Source organism: Talpa occidentalis, unplaced genomic scaffold (assembly GCF_014898055.3).
Source record: "Talpa occidentalis isolate TD23 unplaced genomic scaffold, MPIMG_talOcc4v2.1 talOcc4.11, whole genome shotgun sequence".
Lineage (NCBI taxonomy): Eukaryota > Metazoa > Chordata > Mammalia > Eulipotyphla > Talpidae > Talpa > Talpa occidentalis.
The window spans coordinates 86,947,438-86,964,981 of NW_023601104.1; the positions used below are offsets into that span (position 1 = coordinate 86,947,438).

Genomic DNA, 17,544 nt, shown 5'->3' on the forward strand with positions numbered 1-17,544 from the left:
TCTTGGGGGAAAAGCTGAACATCCCAAAAAGAGACCGCGTAAATATTGCTTTCTCTGTACCAGTAGGTGGTAGTAAGCTTCAGACAATATTTACTGCTTTTTCTGCAGTTGAAGGGAATGTTTTTCTCACATTTAACTACAATAATGTAGTGTTCTAGTATTTATCATTGGGTTACAATGTGTGTTTTATAAAAAGACTATGAGGTTCATATACCTGTGATAAAAATATAAAGATATGACCTGGAGATACATAAAATTGTGCCTGTGGTTATCCCTGGGCAGATGGGATAGGAATAGGAGCAGGGTAGAGTGGGAGGGTATTAGTTTTTTTATAGCTTATAAATATTTTATTAAAATATACAAACATATCTCATAATGGAGAATAATAAGAATATTAACAATATAATTCTATAAAGTAAGAATAATAAGAATGATTGTAATAGAAAAAAGAATAATATTAATTCCAGATAGATGCACCTTTATTATATTAGTGTCTGAACTTTTTAAAACTTTTTCAAACTATTGAAAATAGCGATAAAACTTTCAGTTATTATTATTTGTAGTCAAGTTGAAACTTGAATTTTCTGCTCGTTAGAAGAGTCTCATATACCATGTGTTATCTGTTGAAGACAGCTGATAGGAAAACTTGTATATTCTTGGAAAAATTAATCTGTCACCAAAGATGGTTATTTTGTTCCTCTTCTTACTGAATATCATTATAATAAGCACATTGGTTTTATTCTGTCTCATGGTTTCTTTAATATACTTTCCAGAGTTATGCTGCTAAAGTGAAAATTAGTATACTTTTTACCTATAGAATTTTGATGTGAAAGAGATAGCTCCCAGGCATAATTGATGTTTTCCATGGTACATGAGATGGAAGGAATAAGGACATAAAAATTCCTTTACTCTGAGGCCAGTGGTTTGATTTATTTTTGAGTAAATGTAGCATAGGTATATCATTTAGATTTTTTCATTTTGCCTAGTAAAGACTTCATATTACTATTTGATTTCCCCTGTTTCCTTCATGTCTTCGTGCTTAAATGAAATGAGAGGAGATTGAGGAGGCTGTAGACACGTACGTGTGAGCCATGATATTGCTGCTGCCTTTAGCGATTTTTCTGATTATTGATATTGTTCATGCTTAGTGTTTAAGGGACAGAGGAGCTGAATGGAATAAAGATACTATTGAAGACAGAAGTGCCTTACTGATCCCATGTCTGCATCTTGAGTTTTATGATCACTTATGAAGTGAATTTATGATCACTGTATGAAGTTTATATGTTACTTATCTCTTATCCTCAGCATCTATAAAATTAGGGGTTAAAGATGGATACTTTAATAAATTGTTATGAGAATTTAATTGGATTGTATTTTTAAGCATCCATAAAGTATTTTACATATGAGCAGGCTATCAGAAAATGTTGGTTCAAGAATTCCTGCTTTCAATAGTGGAAAATACTAGAAAGTACTTTTTACTTAGAGTAAAAAATTGTTGGTCATGTGGCGTAGATTTATGAGACACACAGAGAAGTAATATCCTAAGTTTAAAAGGTGAACTTTACCTAGGATTTTTTGATCTTTATTTTTGAGACTGAAGCAGCTGTGATCAGGAAAAGCAAAGTCAAACAACTGCTTCAGCTTTAATGTCCTGTTCATGTTTCCTGATAGAAGCAGGGAGGGGAGTTACATGGTGGTCACCTTTGTATTTATAGATAGGGGAAGTGAGGCAAAAACCAAAAAGATGGGTGTGGAATGATTTTGAAAGGCTTGTCTAGAGGAAAGGCATGAGTCTTTGACAGGGTACCCTTCACTCCTTAGCTCAGTTAGTATAAAGAAATTTGATGGTCCATGAATTTTTCTTTTTGATGCTACAAGAATAGACTATATTTCACTTTGGAAAGCTTAAACTCACAACAAAGGACCTTGCTTATCTCTTTTATTTAGTTTTACTTTACCTGCCATTTAAAAAACATGACTGTTTTCATTAAATGCTCTGGGATCTGTATATACAGATCTAGCAAACTCCTTCCACTTCCCTTTAGATGTATGGTCATGTGCTTCCCAGATGCATTCAGAGTAATGCCCCAAAAGTCTAGAATATTCTAGGTCATTAAAGAAAGATTTCATCATACCATGTATTTAATAAATTGGAAAAAATGTCCGTATAGATGTTAGGAAGATTAGACCAGTGTTAAAGATTAAGTTAATCCTTATATAAACCGAAAATGAAGTTATAGAATATCTGGCCTATTTTGGTGAATATGTTGATGATGTCACATTCCTGCATGTTATTTTAGAATTTGTACCTCTGTGATGGCATTTTTCTAATTCTGTACATTAAGGTGCATGAGTATGTTCACTATACATGAGTGGAATTCTTTTATTTAGTTATTCTGTGTGTTGGATTGGACTTTGTTTAAAGATGCAAGTGTTTGGGGCTTCCCTGGTGGCTCAGGGGCTAAAGACACAGCGTTATCAAGCTGTTGCCAGCTGCTGTGGCATGAGTTTGATCCCCGGCCAGGGAGCTGACCCGCATGGCTCAGCACACCTCTCCTGTCACGCCCACTGCTCCCCTCAGCATCAGTCTATCCACCTGTTCTGTCCCTACTTTGTCTCTGATGGACCCCCTCACTCCCTATACTTCTGGCTTACCCCCCAGTTCTTGTATGCATAAATAAATAAATCTTTAAAAAAAAATTCTCATCTACCTTACAGTGTCTTTGGGAGGATTGGGTGAGAATCTGTGTGTGGAAGTGCTTTCAATTAAGAGCATTGCACAAAATTAAGGGATTATTATTTTCTGGAGTTGTGAACGTGACTCATATCTGAGGATTTCTTAAAGCAAAAAAAAAAAAAAAAAAAAAAAACCAAAAAACGGAGAATTACATGGGGAAATGAGTTGTGTTTTTAAACTATGTGCATAGAAATTACAATATGCCAAAGGGCTGATGTAATAAAGACTTAAAAAGATAGAGAAGTAAATAGTTGAATGGGACTGTTACTTCCGTATACTTTACCATTTCATTAACCTGACTGGGCTATGTTTTTAGGACTTGTGTACATCAATGGCAGAATCCTCCAGTGATTCAGACAACTTCCGCTCTCGTGACCGACTGAATCGATGGACTGCCAGGTCAATATACAGGAACTCTCAAAATCGTCCTACGGTAGATGTCACCGAGAAGGTCAACGCTATAACGAGTACTTTACAGGTAAGTTGTAATGTTTGTGTTTAATGATTTTGTATAGTTAAAGTTGAGAAATAATTTTGATCAGTTCCATTAGTTTGTTTTTTTATTTTTTTTATTTTTTTATTTTTTTTTTTAAAATTTTTTTTTTTTATATAGAGGCATGCTTTATTTATTTATTTGTTTGTTTGTTTTGTTTATACATGCACTGGGTACAGTCAGAAGTGCGGGAGGGTGAGAGAATTCACCAGAGCCAGAGCGGGGAGCAGAGCAGGCAGAAGGACCGAAGTACACTGCTGAGGGGAGCAGCGGGCGGCAGGAGAGGTCTGCGCGCCATGTGGGACCCTCCTGTGGTGGCCGGGGAGCAGCCGGGGATCGAACCGGCGCTGCAGAGGCCGCGGGCAGCTTCGCAACCCAGCGCTCAACCGCTGCGCCACCGGGGAGGCCCATTAGTTTGTTTTTTTTTTTAATTGCTGCTGTAACAAATTGCCACAAAACTAATGCCTTAAAATAATGGAAATTAATTTTCTTGCAGTTTTGTAGGTGAGAATCTGACACTGGTCTCATTCCTCTAAAATTAGAATGTCAGTAAGGCTGCATTCTTTTCTGGGGCCCATAGGGGGATATCTGTTATTTTTCTTTTCCATCTTCTAGAGACTACCCACATTTCTTATCTTGTGGTCTCCTTCCTTCATCTTCAAAGCCTTCAAGTGTGGCTTGAGTTCTTTTCACATCCATCACTAACTTTTCTGTTTTTGTTTTCTGATGAAAGGAGCTAGGTGATTATTTACACTGGGTCCATCTAGCAAACCAGAATAATTTACCCATTTCAAGGTCTTTAATCTAATTCTTAAAATCGCTTTTACCATGTGAGGTAACATTTGCTTAGGTTCTGGGGATTAGGGCTAGGACATCTGAGGTGAATCTGGCATATTCATGTGGGAAGTATTTTTTGTTGTGATTAGAACTAAACTTGTTTCTAGCTAAAGGTTAAGATACTTTTTTTTCTTTTAATAAGTTCTGAGGTGAAATAATAGAAGTAACATTGATCTTAATTATTGTCTGCTCTTGTACACAATCTATTAGAGTTGTTCTTTTGGCATTCCTTTTTTATAAAGGGTGTCAACTAGGTGAGGTGTACAAATTGATAATTTATAGTTTTATTGTTGGCTTATTATGGAATCTTGGGTAAGGATTTAAATTATGTGCTTTAGATTTCAGTAAAATGCAGATGAATTTGAGTTTCTCTCTCAGAGGTGTTAAGATTTATTTGACTTTTATGAAGTACATGGATATCCAACTTAAAACTATGATATAAATTGTGCCAAATGGTTGACTTTTGTTTGACATACTGCTAAGATTAATTATTGTTTAGAACAATTAATAAAATCCATTTTCTTTTTTAAGGATACCAGTCGGAACCTGCGTCAAGTAGACCAGATGCTTGGACAGTATCGAGACTATAGTAACGGACAGGCGGGTGCTATAGAACAAGTGAGGATGTTTACCTTTATTTACATTTTCTCTTACCTACCTTTTTGAAAATGCAGTTGTTGAGGAGGGATGCGTGATAAAAGAGATAAACCACTGTGAACAGCTTTAGCTTTTAGACTACTTTACCAATTAGTGGTTTAGGTCAGCATGTCAGATGAATTGCTAATTAGCTTATCTACAACAGACTGTGCCCTATTGAATTTGAAAGCTTTAAGACAGAGTGAAGAATTCAGGATAAAATGAAACTCACTAAATTTGGGCTACAGATACCTGTTATGGGGAGTTAAGAATTTTAAGGATGGTTTGTTTTAAAGTAATACATGCTCATTAAATAAATAATAAAACGCTTATCTCATTAGCCTTCTCAGTCTCATTCCAAAGAAGGAAAAATTTTGAGATTTTCTTACACATCTTTCCAAACATTTTCTGTGGATATGGATATATAAAATTACATTTGGTTACTTCAAAAACTGGTATCATAAAATGTTATGCAAGTATTTTTCATTGAATAAGGTATGTTATATCATCTTCTATTTGACATAGTAGCTCTGCCACATTTTTTTGAACAGTTAATGTTCCATTTTAACTGTTGTAACTGTTGATACATGTGGTATAGCAGTGATTTACTATTGTGCACATATTTTTTGTGCATCATGTATTATTCTTGGAAGTAGAATTGCTGGCCTAATGAATATGTGCACTTAGAATTTTGCTAGATATTTCAAAATCGCCTTTTTAAAGATTTATCATTCTTCTTACATGGGGATGTAAGAAGAAAAAAAAATACCTCAGGATTCTGGAATAAAATGAATATTTTTAAGTTTTGCTAATTCTGTCTAGTCCCTTCTTCTGGAATTTGCTAACTCATCTTAAACTCTTGGAATGCCAATTAAATTTACTCCTTCATGTTTCCAATTATGAGTAAGTGCTTTAATAAGATCAGTATTATATTGTACCAGAATGGTTGTTTTATAAGTAACTGCTGTATTGAATTATCACCTAACTTCCAAGTTGTAATTGATGATTTATTATTTTCTTATTGGAAAGCAAAAATAGAGTCATCACTATTTGGTTTTAATTCAAAGCTGATTGCTTGGGCACAGGGAAACATCTTCTCTCATAAAGTTTTCTACAACTTTCATTTAGTAATGGACTTTTGTACCTATAACATTTTTATTACTTAGGTTATATTTGATAGATGGAACCACAGATTTTGTACATTTGGGTAATTCATGCTATGTTCTATATTTTAACTACTTTAATAAAGTGAGTTTATTCTTTGCTTTTTAATTTATCAATGAGAAATTAGAAACCTTATTAACTAGTACCAGAGAACAAACCTACTTTGTCATGTTGAATATAGTATGGTTATGGTGAAGATGGTTATGGTAGCAAATTCCTTTGAATTGAACAACTGGGAAATTAAATTATGTATTAGAGGTATAGCTAACCAGATAAACACTTCACACACAAAACCTATTCTACTATGATATTAAGCCTTGGTGGTGTGCCTAGAGTTTGGTAATAATGAACTCTGGGGGAGTGGTTTTATTCATATGAAGTAAATAAACTCAACCATTCTTTTATGTCCTTCTGAGTTGTAAGTAGACCTCATATAAAAACCTATATGAGGTTTGTAAAACCCCTCATATAAAAAATAAGACACAGGAGGGCAGGTATTTCTTTTTGCTTCAGGCTGTTCCATAGTCTAGTCTAGAGTTTCCTCCTTTATTTCCCCAAAATCTTTTTGTGTTGAAACAGTTGGCTCTAAGATTTTTTTCTCTTTTGTATACCAGAGGAGTTACATCATTCATTGTCTTATATTACACTGATTTGATAGGACAGTGAGTTTCACTTGTCACCTGTAAGTTATCTTGGGGAGTAGCTGCCATAATCTCTGGGAAGATACACAATACAGAAAGAATTTTTTTCTTACAATAAGTGATTCTGATGGGCTTCTCAGTGAAAACTGTCTTTTTAGCGTTTAAATATTTACTGGCTTGGGGCCTCCCTGGTGGCGCAAGGGGTTAAGTCTCAGCATTATCAAGCAATCCACAGCTAATACAGTGTGAATTCAATCCCCGGCCAGGGAGCTGACCCACATGGCACAGCAGACTTCTGTCTCGCCCACTGCTCCCCTCAGCAGTGTATTTCAGTAGATCTGCCTGTTCTGCTCCCCACTCTGTCTCTGGTGAATCCTCTCACCACCACCCCCACCTCTGGCCTATACCCCAGCTCTTGTATGCATAAATAAGTAAAATAAATGTTTAAAAAACATATTTACTGTTATGGAATATATCATACTTTTATGACTACTCTTCTTTGAAAAGTATATACTTTCTCTGTTGTTTCCTTGAATCTTTATAACCTCTAACCCTACATTTAATTATTTGTTAATGTGAAGTCTTTTCTGTGAGGGGTTGTGCAATGTTATAGAAAGTGATGGGATTTCGGGGTTTTGTAGGGGAAGCAGCACTTATCTTCTCATAGTCTCTGGGAATTTCTCTGAGAGTTTAGCAGTCCCAGGCACTTTTTTACATTGTTCATTTATGGATAATTCTCACAGTGATCCTATTGGGCATATGCTTTCATCTTCATTTACAGGTTTAAAAAAGTGGGGCACGGCATGGTCGCTAACTTACCTATGGTCTCACAGCTACTCAGAGCCATGGATAGGACGTTATTCCAGAACTGAGCATCACGATTCATTTATTTCGTTGAGTCACGGTTGCTCGCGTTTTCACTGTGCCATGAATTTATATTACTGAAAATTGGGACTTTGGATTCAAAGTTTGAAGGGTTGTATAATTTACACCGTTAAAGTAGGTTTTGGAGATTATCTTTCCTGACTGAAAACAGAAGCTCACTGTCACACAGATATTAGCATGACAGATGGTATAATGTCCACAATGAGAGTTAGGTGGAACAAACACAGAGACAGACGTGGGGAGAAGTCTGGTGCTGAGTTAGGACTGGCATTGATGGATTGTTAAAGTTGGCAGTGCTAGCTGCTACTTAGAACATGTGGTGGATCCTGCAAGTTGCCTACACCAGCATGAACTTGCCTCATTTTCCTATGTGACAACCATTAAAATATTTTTTACTGGCTTTTCTTGCATCCATTCCAGCAGTGAACCACATTTAGTCTGGTAGTATCACTTAGGGTCTTTGGGCTCCAAGAACTTTATGACCTTAAGAAAGTGTCATGCTGGATTATGTCTTACACTGTGAATTTTTGTGGGTAGTCTGAGTCTATCTGGGTCAAAGAGGACCCGTGGGGAACATTTTATTTTAAAGCTTACTGAGAAGATTGGGAACATACACTCCTGTGTTAAATAGTGCAATTGATTAACTTAGTGTTGAGAATATTTCTAGAACTCTGTGTTCCTATTATGTGTTCCTATTAATGTCTTTGTGTTACTGTTATAAAAATGCAATGCCCTCACAAAAGAATATTCAACACATAAAAATTTATACCTTAATGCTTTGGAAATTTGGACTGTCACCGATGACGCTCAAGTAGTTAATATTGGATGTTAAGGACAAATATACTTCTCTTGATTCAAATCAGCATATTCATTAAGTTCATTTTTAAGATAAAGATTGATTAAAATACAGTAATATCAAATTAGAGCTTAGAGGCTTGCATTAATAGGTAATTTTTATTTTCTAATTAAGTACTCTGAGTAAAATTTCCCTTTGGGAATAATAGGGTGGTACCATCTGGCACATGAATTTTGGAAGACTTTGAATGTTAACTAAGAAAGTCTAGGTTTTTTTCTTTAATTCAATGGGTTTCAGTTGTCAGAAATATTTAGTGACACCCCAGAAGGGTAATACCAGTAGTTTAGAGCCAGGCATAGGCCACTTACAATATTCCAGTCTGAAGGTATCTGCCCCTTTCTCTCTGGCTGAACTTTGCTGATTGTCCTGAAGTTGAGAATTGCTCACAATCTTTTAATAAATTCAATGCTAAGTAGTAAGAGTTTATGGATAAGAAATTCCAACCATGCATAGGAATTTTCTTTTTGTAAATATTTTTCAAATTTTAGGAATTAAGTTTATAGAGTTGTATGTCTGAAATTTTATTACTTAATCTCCCATGAAACTGCTGGGCAGGACAGTATTTTTTTTTAAAGATTTATTTATTTATTTATACAAGAACTGGGGTACAGGCCATAGGTGCGGGAGGGTGAGAGGATTCAGCAGAGACAGAATGGGGAGCAGAACAGGCAGACGGACTGAAACACTACTGAACAGAGCAGCAGGTGAGACAGCAGCAGTCTGCCGCGCCATGTGGGTAAACCCTGGCCAGCTGGGGATTGAACCCACGCTGCAGAGGCTGCGGACAGCTTCACAGCGCTGCACTCAACCTGCTGCGCCACCAGGGAGGTGCAGGAGAGTATTTTTTAATAAAAATTTGCTTTGAAACTTGTGGAAAAATGTATTTTTGGGAGTTAGAATTGAAATTAAAATCTAATTTTTCCCTTAGACACCATCTTGGTGACTTTGGACAAGCTTAGTTTTTATCATCTGAAAAATCATATTATCACCCCTAACTATAACTGCCATTCATTGAAGTAGTCACACAGTTTTAGACACTGATAAACATTTATGTTCTTGTTATTTCTTTAACCCATCCAGTAATCTCTACCTTAAAGCATTTAAGTCAATATAATGTTTGGTATAGTATAAGCACTTAGTACGTGTTAGTTTTTTCTTGAATTCATTGGGCCTACTTTTAGTTTAATGTGTGACTATAAATATGTTGCAGCATTCATAGTGATGGGTACATCTCTTTTGACTCCAAAGTATGCTGAATCAGGTAACATATATATTACTCCCCTGCCTTATTTTCATGAGTATTACATGAGAAGTAGCTATGTTCACTGAAAATATAGTAATGTACTATTAAGAGCATGATGTTTTCCATTAGTGCTTGTTCAAAATATGTGAAACTATTTTAAAGATTGTTTTTTAAAGTTGTGATTAGAATACATGTGATAAAAGGACTTTGAATTATGGAATTTCATTTAAATAGTTCCATAAATAAAAATGATTTATCATTGGAAAAGTAATTTCTGAATTTCAATAATCTTACTGTCTTATATTTCCATAAATCAGCTTTTGGAGCGATGTTAGGCATAGCAGTCAGAGCAAATAATCTTTTGGCAAGTGAAATACAAAATAGCAGCAACCATTAAAAAAATATATTTCACAACATATGTTGGAACCAGAAAGGTATGCAAATCATAAATTTGCACTTTTTAATTTTATGAAAATTTTTTCCCTCCTCCTCCTCTTCCTCCTCCTCTCAGTTTTAATAGTAGAAGATAAATAAACTGTGAGGAACCAAAATAGTGCTGATAAAATTAACTGTACAACCACTCTATTTTGTGGTGTGTTGCCAGATAAATCTTGGCATTTTGTAGAGAAACAGGCAGTGGAAAAAAGCCATATATAAAGCATTTAACAAATTACGTATGGATGACATTATTATCCTGTATAAAATTTTTATTTATTTTTATTCCATTGTTTTATTTACATATGCCAATAATATTGCCTGCAGTATGATACTAATACAATGGGTTTTCCCATCCTATATTAAATAATCCTTGTATATTTGTTTCTTTTTAACTGTTATTTTTTATTTATCTATCATTGGCTATAGCACTATGTGATTGAGAGGTATAGGTTTACACCGTTTCTAATGTGTATTAATAAATTACTTCCACCACCAAAGTACTTATAATCTTTCACCACAGTCCATTGGGCCCCCTCCCACCTTGGCTCTCATTCCTCACTTTCCCCTCCTGGATAGCCTCAATTCTGTAGTCATATTTCTAGGGTTTTGTTTTGGCTTCATTTGATCTGTTTCTTTGTTTTATTTCTTCATATTCCACATGAGTGACATCATCTGGTATTAGTCTTTCTGCTTCTGATTTATTTCACTTAGCATAATCCCCTCTAGTTCCATCCATATTGTCACAAATGTCAAGATTTCATCATTTTAATAACTGAGTAGTATTCTGTTGTGTATATACCATATCTTCTTAATCTACTGGTGGGCACTTAGGTGGTTTTTATAACTTGGCTATTGTAAATAGTGCCACAGTGATCATAGTCGCGCATATGTTCCTTTGAATTCATGTTTCTGTATTCTTCAGATAGATACCTAGAAGGGGAATTGTTGGATGGTATAATAGATGCATTTTTTTAAATTTTGAGAAAGCTCCATGCTGTTTTCCACAGGGACCATACTAGTTTACATTCCCACCTTTTCCTCCACATCCTCACCAGTACTTGTTTCTGGCCCTTTTGGTATGGACCATTGTTTGCTGTGGCAGGTGGTATTTAAAGTTTTATTGTTACCAGCTGTGAGGTGCCATCTCTTTTTGTGGTTTAGATTTGCATTTCCCTGATGCTAAGTGATAACATTTTTTCATGTGCTTATTAGCCATCTCTGTCTTATTTGGAGAAGTAGCTAAATTTTCTGCCCATTTTTTGAAATGACAATTATTTTCTTTTTTGTTGAATTGTTGAATTCTTTGTATATTGCAGATATTAGCTCGTTGTTACTTGTATAATGTGCAGATATTTTCTCCTACTCAATGGAGTGTCTTTTCTTTTAATGATATTTTCCTTTGCAATGCAGAAGCTTTTTAGTTTGATGAGGTCCCTGTTGTTGGTTTTTGTTTGCATAACATTTTTAAAATGATCTCTTCTGCTCTCAATTTGCCCTGAATTTTTCTGAGCGAACCCCTGACATTTGTAAATCAAAGTACTTCATTTTTTTTTTTTTTTGAATGGCAACATTATGCCTACATCTAAACTTACAACACAAACTGTCTCCATGGTTGCCAGTGCTGTGTCCATTGTGAATGTTTGCTGAAAACCTGACTCTTTAGTGTTAGGTGAAAACAAAATTAAATGGTTAGACAAAGTATTTTCACTCGTTTCTGCTCAACTGTGCAAGTAGATAAATGCAGTATAGATATGCATGACCAGACTGACTTGAATTTTTTTTTTTTTTTTTTTTTATAGAGGCATGTTTCATTTATTTATTTATTTATTTAGTTAGTTTGTTTGTTTTTTGTTTATACATGCACTGGGTACAGTCAGAAGCGCAGGAGGGTGAGAGAATTCACCAGAGCCAGAGTGGGGAGCAGAGCAGGCAGAAGGACTGAAGTACACTGCTGAGGGGAGCAGCGGGCGGCAGGAGAGGTCTGCGCACCATGTGGGATCCTCCTCCGGTGGCCGGGGAGCAGCCGGGGATCGAACCGGCGCCGCAGAGGCCGCGGGCAGCTTCGCAACCCAGCGCTCAACCGCTGCTCCACCAGGGAGGCCCCTGACTTGAATTTTTGCATATTATGTTAGGTGATATATTACTGTCTTAGTATGAAAATAAGTCACAATTTGGAGTAAAAAAGTATCTAAAAAAACTAAATGGGATTTTTAAGTGTTTTCTAAATGCAAACCTATTTTAAATCACACATTTAGATTTTACTGAAGTTGTTGCTTCTTTTTTCAATAGTTGTATTTTTTTTTGTTTGTACAGAAGCTAATTATTGGATCAATATTTGGTAGGCATTATATTTATATATTAGTATTCACTCTTCCTTGTCTATTTCTCTTATGGTCTCTTAGTGCAAGTAGTGGTAGATATCTTTCAAGAATTTCTTAGTGGCTATTATTATTATTAAATAAGGGGCCTCCCTAGTGGAGCTGGGATTAAAGCCTCAGCACTATCAAACTATCATTAGCCACTGAAGCATAAGTTTGATCCCTGGCCAGGGAGCTGACCCACATGGCACCTCAGACCTCTCCTGTTTTGCCTCAACAGTGTATTTCAGTGGATCTGCCTATTCTGCTCCCAACTCTGTCTATGGTGAATCCTCCTATCACCACCCCCACCCCACACACCCACCTGAGGCCTATACCCCAGTTCTTCTATGCATAAATAAATAAAAATCCTTAAAAAAAAGAAAGTGACTGAAAGAAAAGTATGTTTTATTTATTTTTATCACAGTGAGCTTAGTCAAGGATGGAATTAAAGAAATTTTGAGACTATGAATATTACATGTTTTAATTTTTTCATGTAAGTAGATTTAAGCATAATCTTTCTCCTTTTTTCTTTATATATTTTATGGTTTCAGGATAAAAGGGAATAAATAAGTAAATGGAACAAGAAAAGCGAAAATATACTTGTCATCTCTCAATTCAGTTCTGTTTAATAAACATTTGCTAAGGCTTAAAAAAAGGGCAACAGAACAATTCATCAGTAGATAAAGGAATTTAAGATTGGGTTTTCTTCCAATTGTGTATAAGTACTCACTAGGCCTAGTCATTGCTGTAAGCAATGTAAAGATAAATCATTTTATTAAAGAAAAGGAATGTGAATATGTGAGATACACTGTTTTTTGGTGAAGCAGTTGCTGATACTGTGTGTCGACTAAGAAAGTTTATGCATGTGAGTCTGTCATTTTCTCATCTTGTCTTATTAAAGCCAAATTTCGTTGAATGATTTACTTCTTAGACATTCCTGATACTGTTTATGGAGTTACTACCTAGTTTTCTAGCTGCTTACACCTTCTAGGTCAAGAAGCTTACTATTCTGAATTTTGGAAAGTCAATATTTTCTACTTAAGAAAAAGCAAAACCTGAGTTTCAGGTGAGCTAGTTAGCATAGTCTCCCACTGAGAATGGCTATGAAACCTCTATTGAATGCTTGGGGCAGGGATTGAGGACTCAGGAAAGTAAATGCACCTGTCCTTGTGGAGTTTCGAGGTGTGTGAATTTTTATTATGCTTGTTTGGTAAAAAAAAAGAAACAAAAAACCAGTTCTCAATATAATTCAAATTTCAGTAAACACAGTATCTTAGCTATGAGTGATTGTGTAAAGTACATGTTTTACTGCTTGCTTTTCAGTTCACACATTGCTATGTAAATTACAAATCTGTTTTTTTTATTTAAATTTTATTTTTATATTCCCGATACAATTGCAACCCCCTTATTTTTACCCCAAGCCCTCCTTTCCCCGCCCCCCACCCCCCATAGAGTGTCTCTTGTTCATAGTTAGGTGTTGATTTTGATATTTTCTTTCTTATAGTTATTCTTTTTCCTGGTCCCTTATTTAAGTTTTCTAGATTCCTGCTATAAGTGAGACCATCTGGTATTTTTCTTTTTCTTTCTGGCTTATTTTGCTAAGCATGATCCCTTCCAGTGCCATCCATGTTGCTGCAAATTGCATGTGTTTATCTTTTTGAATGCTGAGTAATATTCCATGGTGTATATGTACCACATCTTCTTGATCCAGTCATCTATTTTTGGGCATTTGGGTTGTTTCCAAAGCTTAGCTATTGTAAACAGTGCTGCTATAAACATAGGGGTGCAGGTGCTCTTTGGAATTGATGTTTCTGTGTCCTTTGGGTAAATACCTAGGAGTGGAATTGCTGGCTCATATGGAAGCTCTATGTTTAGTAGGTCCAGAAATCTCCACACAGCTCTCCATAGTGGTTGGACCAGTTTGCACTCCCACCAACAGTGCAGGAGAGTTCCTTTTTTCCCACATCCTCGCCAACATTTGTTGTTGCTAGTTTTTTTAATATGTGCCATTCTCACTGGTGTGAGATGGTATCTCATGGTAGTTTTGATTTGCATTTCCCTGATTACAAGTGATGTTGAACATTTTTTCATGTGCCTGTTGGCCGACAAATCTGTTTTTGAATTCTGTTGACAACTGAATTTCATTTCACAGACAATGAAAACGTGCATAGTTGTGTTCCCTCTCCTTTCCAATGATAAACTTGTGTGCTAACTTATAAAAATTAACAATTTTAAAAAGGAACTGTTCAGTGAAGATGCCAGTTGCAACAATGAAATGAAAAGTGATCACACTGAAAGTGAAATTTGAATCATTTTATGGAGATATAGATGAGTATACAGGGAATTATAGAAGAAACAGCTCATAATGGGAATATTGACACTGCTGCCTTTCAGCTTGTTCTGTGATACTGGTTTTATAGTATTTCAAAGAAGGGGAAATAAATGAAGGAAATGGACTCAACAGCTGTTACACTGAGAGGATGTATTGTTGGACTCTTGTGTGGGGCATTCATTGAGCTTTTATAAAATCGCATCTATTTTATCTATCTAGTATCTATGTTAGTTTGAGCTTTATTAGTGTTGTTTTTTTTTAAAAATATTCAAATTTCGTTTGCTTCTGTACCTATTTCAGTGTTCTAGCCCTAAAGAATTTAGAAACAATTTTTATAATTTTATATTTTATCTCTTTGTGTTTTAGGAATTAGCAACTTGATTTCATATATCATGATTACATTTTGTGTGGTGGTAGTTGTGTTATTTCTCCTTTCAGTGTAGATTGTAAATCTGTTACATTTTTAGCTTTGTATCTTAATTAGAAGTCTATTTCACTCATTGATAAGTCATTTTTTGGTCTTTATAGATCATGTTGTTCATGTGTTCAAATGACTTATGATAGCTCTTTTTAGAATTTTACAGAGAGGTTGTCAAATATTTGTCTCAGTTTTTATATTACTTCTGAAATGATTAATTTCCCAACATCTGTTATTCCTTCTAGATTTTGGGGGTAACGTGTCATTTCTCTTGCTCTGCAAATTTTTTGTATGTTCCATAGTGACTTTTTTTTTGTTTCTCTAAGCAGGAATTGTGTGTGTGTGTGTGTGTGTGTGTGTGTGTGTGTGTGTGAGAGAGAGAGAGAGAGAGAGAGAGAGAGAGAGAGAGAGAGATGAACAAAAATTCATTTTGTTCATCAGTTTTTAGTTACACATGTAAAGAGAAGGCTGGCATATTCTGCTTCTGTCATTGGTAGGAAAGATTATTTACTCTCCTACTCAGAAAAGAAGAAAGGCAGTGAAAAAAATAAAATCATATTAATCTATGACAGAACTATGAAGACAGTAAGAGATTTTATATTCAAAATCTGGCAAAATTGAAAGTCCAGAAGGATGGGTCCTGCATTTGGGCCTTTTTCCATCAGTAGAGACTCAGACTCATGGGGCTAGGGGACCAAAACAAGAGTTCAGGAACGCTTCCAATTGAGTTCAGCTTTCAGTTGAGACCCACAGGGTTACAGCCTAGAGAAATGGTGAATTGAAAATAAGAGAATTGATAAACTGAAAATAGACCAGCCCTCATGGGGACAGAAGCCCAGATTTTGAATCTTCTCATTTCACTAATTGGGTTGAGGTGATTTGGGATTTCTAGTGACCTTAGCAGCTCTTTCTGCTGGAAGCAAAGCCAGATCCCTCCTGAAGGAAGAACTTTAAATGATTTCTATAACTTTTCATATATAATACCTTGTTTTACATGATAAAAAAATACTCAGAGGTGACTGGAACCAAGGGAAAAACAGACAGTAGATCTGTACATGGGATTACAAAATACGTATGCTTCACTTGTTCAAAAATGTGAGAGATTGAAAATTTTGATAAAGAATTGAAAGTTATAAAAATTAACTAAATGAAAATAACAGAAACTGAAAAATATAACTTAAAAATTTGGAAAAAATCTCCATGGATTAAACAGAAACTTACATGTAGTTAAGAGAGAATTAATGAATTGATAGATCAGCAATAGATATCCAGATAGAATGGAGGAGTGAAAGGATGAATGGTAGAGAAAAGAACAGAGACAGCATAAGGGATTTGGTAAAAAGATTTAACTTAAATGCAACTGGGTTTCTAGAAGGAGAGGGGGAAAAGAATGGAGTAGAAACAGTATTCAAACATTGGTGGCTAAGCATTCACGATACATGAAATGGTTAAACTACAGATTCCATGATTTCTATGGGTCAAACTTAGTTCACTACAAATAAACTCATAGTTACATCATAGTAAAATCATTGATAATCAGTGTTGAAGAGAGAATCTTAAAAATAGCCAGTTAGTAAAAGCAGATTACCTTCCAAAAAGAAGCAGTAATAAATAACAGCTAACTTTGCATCCAAAAGGGTCATGGCCTCAGATTCAGTTTAAAAGATGTGAATAATAAACACAGGAAAAGTAATAGAGTTGGTTCTGTCACTAACTTTGTGTGTTCTTAAAGTCATTTTGCTTTTCTAGCACTTTTCTCATATTAGTTGGGATTTGAATTTATTAATCTTAACGTTGTTTAATTTTATTCTGAGTTTTTTTCATAGATTACTGATATACCAGCTCATGTTCATTATGTAAGATCTCTGGTTTACTCATATTATATATAGTCTTATTTATATATAAATTACTCTCGAGGTAGACCTTGGTTCTCCTGGGCCTCATCTATGTTTCCTTGATATGTTGCTTTCCCTGTTGGCAGATAGCCAGGCAGCATTTACATAGAATACATAGAACATTGTAGGGGAGATGGGGACAGAGGATATGGAAATGTTAGCCTTTATTTCAAAAATGGTATCAACAGTGGAGGTAGACGGCTGAAATTCTAACTCTACTTCTTTTAAGTTAGAATGTTAACCTTGGTTCTTCAGAAGAACTAAATTCAAGCAGTGAGAATGAAAAAGGATTTATTTGATCATTTGTGGCTTATCTCTTGCTTTCCCTTCAGCCTAGGCTACCTTCTTTCTCCACTAATCCCAAGGAAACCAGCTTGGTCTCTGCATAAGAGATATTTTGCCTTTAAATTCAAACTGAATTTAGGAAATCCTGTCTTGATCAGTTATTCTGTTTTGATAGTCTCTTTAAAGGGCTTATTGATCATTTGTTCTATGGATCCATGAGTGATTTTTATTAATTTTATTTTTATTTATCCTTGGATAAGATATCAAGGCCTGAAGTTTTTCAGCTATTCGGATTGTATAGATTTCATTCAACTTTACTTTTTG

General features: G+C 35.2%; 1 protein-coding gene across 6 annotated transcripts in view; it reads left to right on the forward strand.

The window, feature by feature from the left end:
• Positions 1–17,544, forward strand: part of CEP128 (centrosomal protein 128) — a 373,385-nt gene that overhangs the window by 11,655 nt on the left and 344,186 nt on the right. For all 6 annotated transcript variants that reach the window (XM_054691882.1, XM_054691883.1, XM_054691885.1 and 3 more), the window contains 2 exons: positions 3,054–3,215; positions 4,599–4,685. In XM_054691882.1, the coding sequence (XP_054547857.1) occupies positions 3,069–3,215; positions 4,599–4,685 (234 nt within the window). In that variant the 5' untranslated portion in view covers positions 3,054–3,068. The remainder of the gene's footprint in view (positions 1–3,053; positions 3,216–4,598; positions 4,686–17,544) is intronic.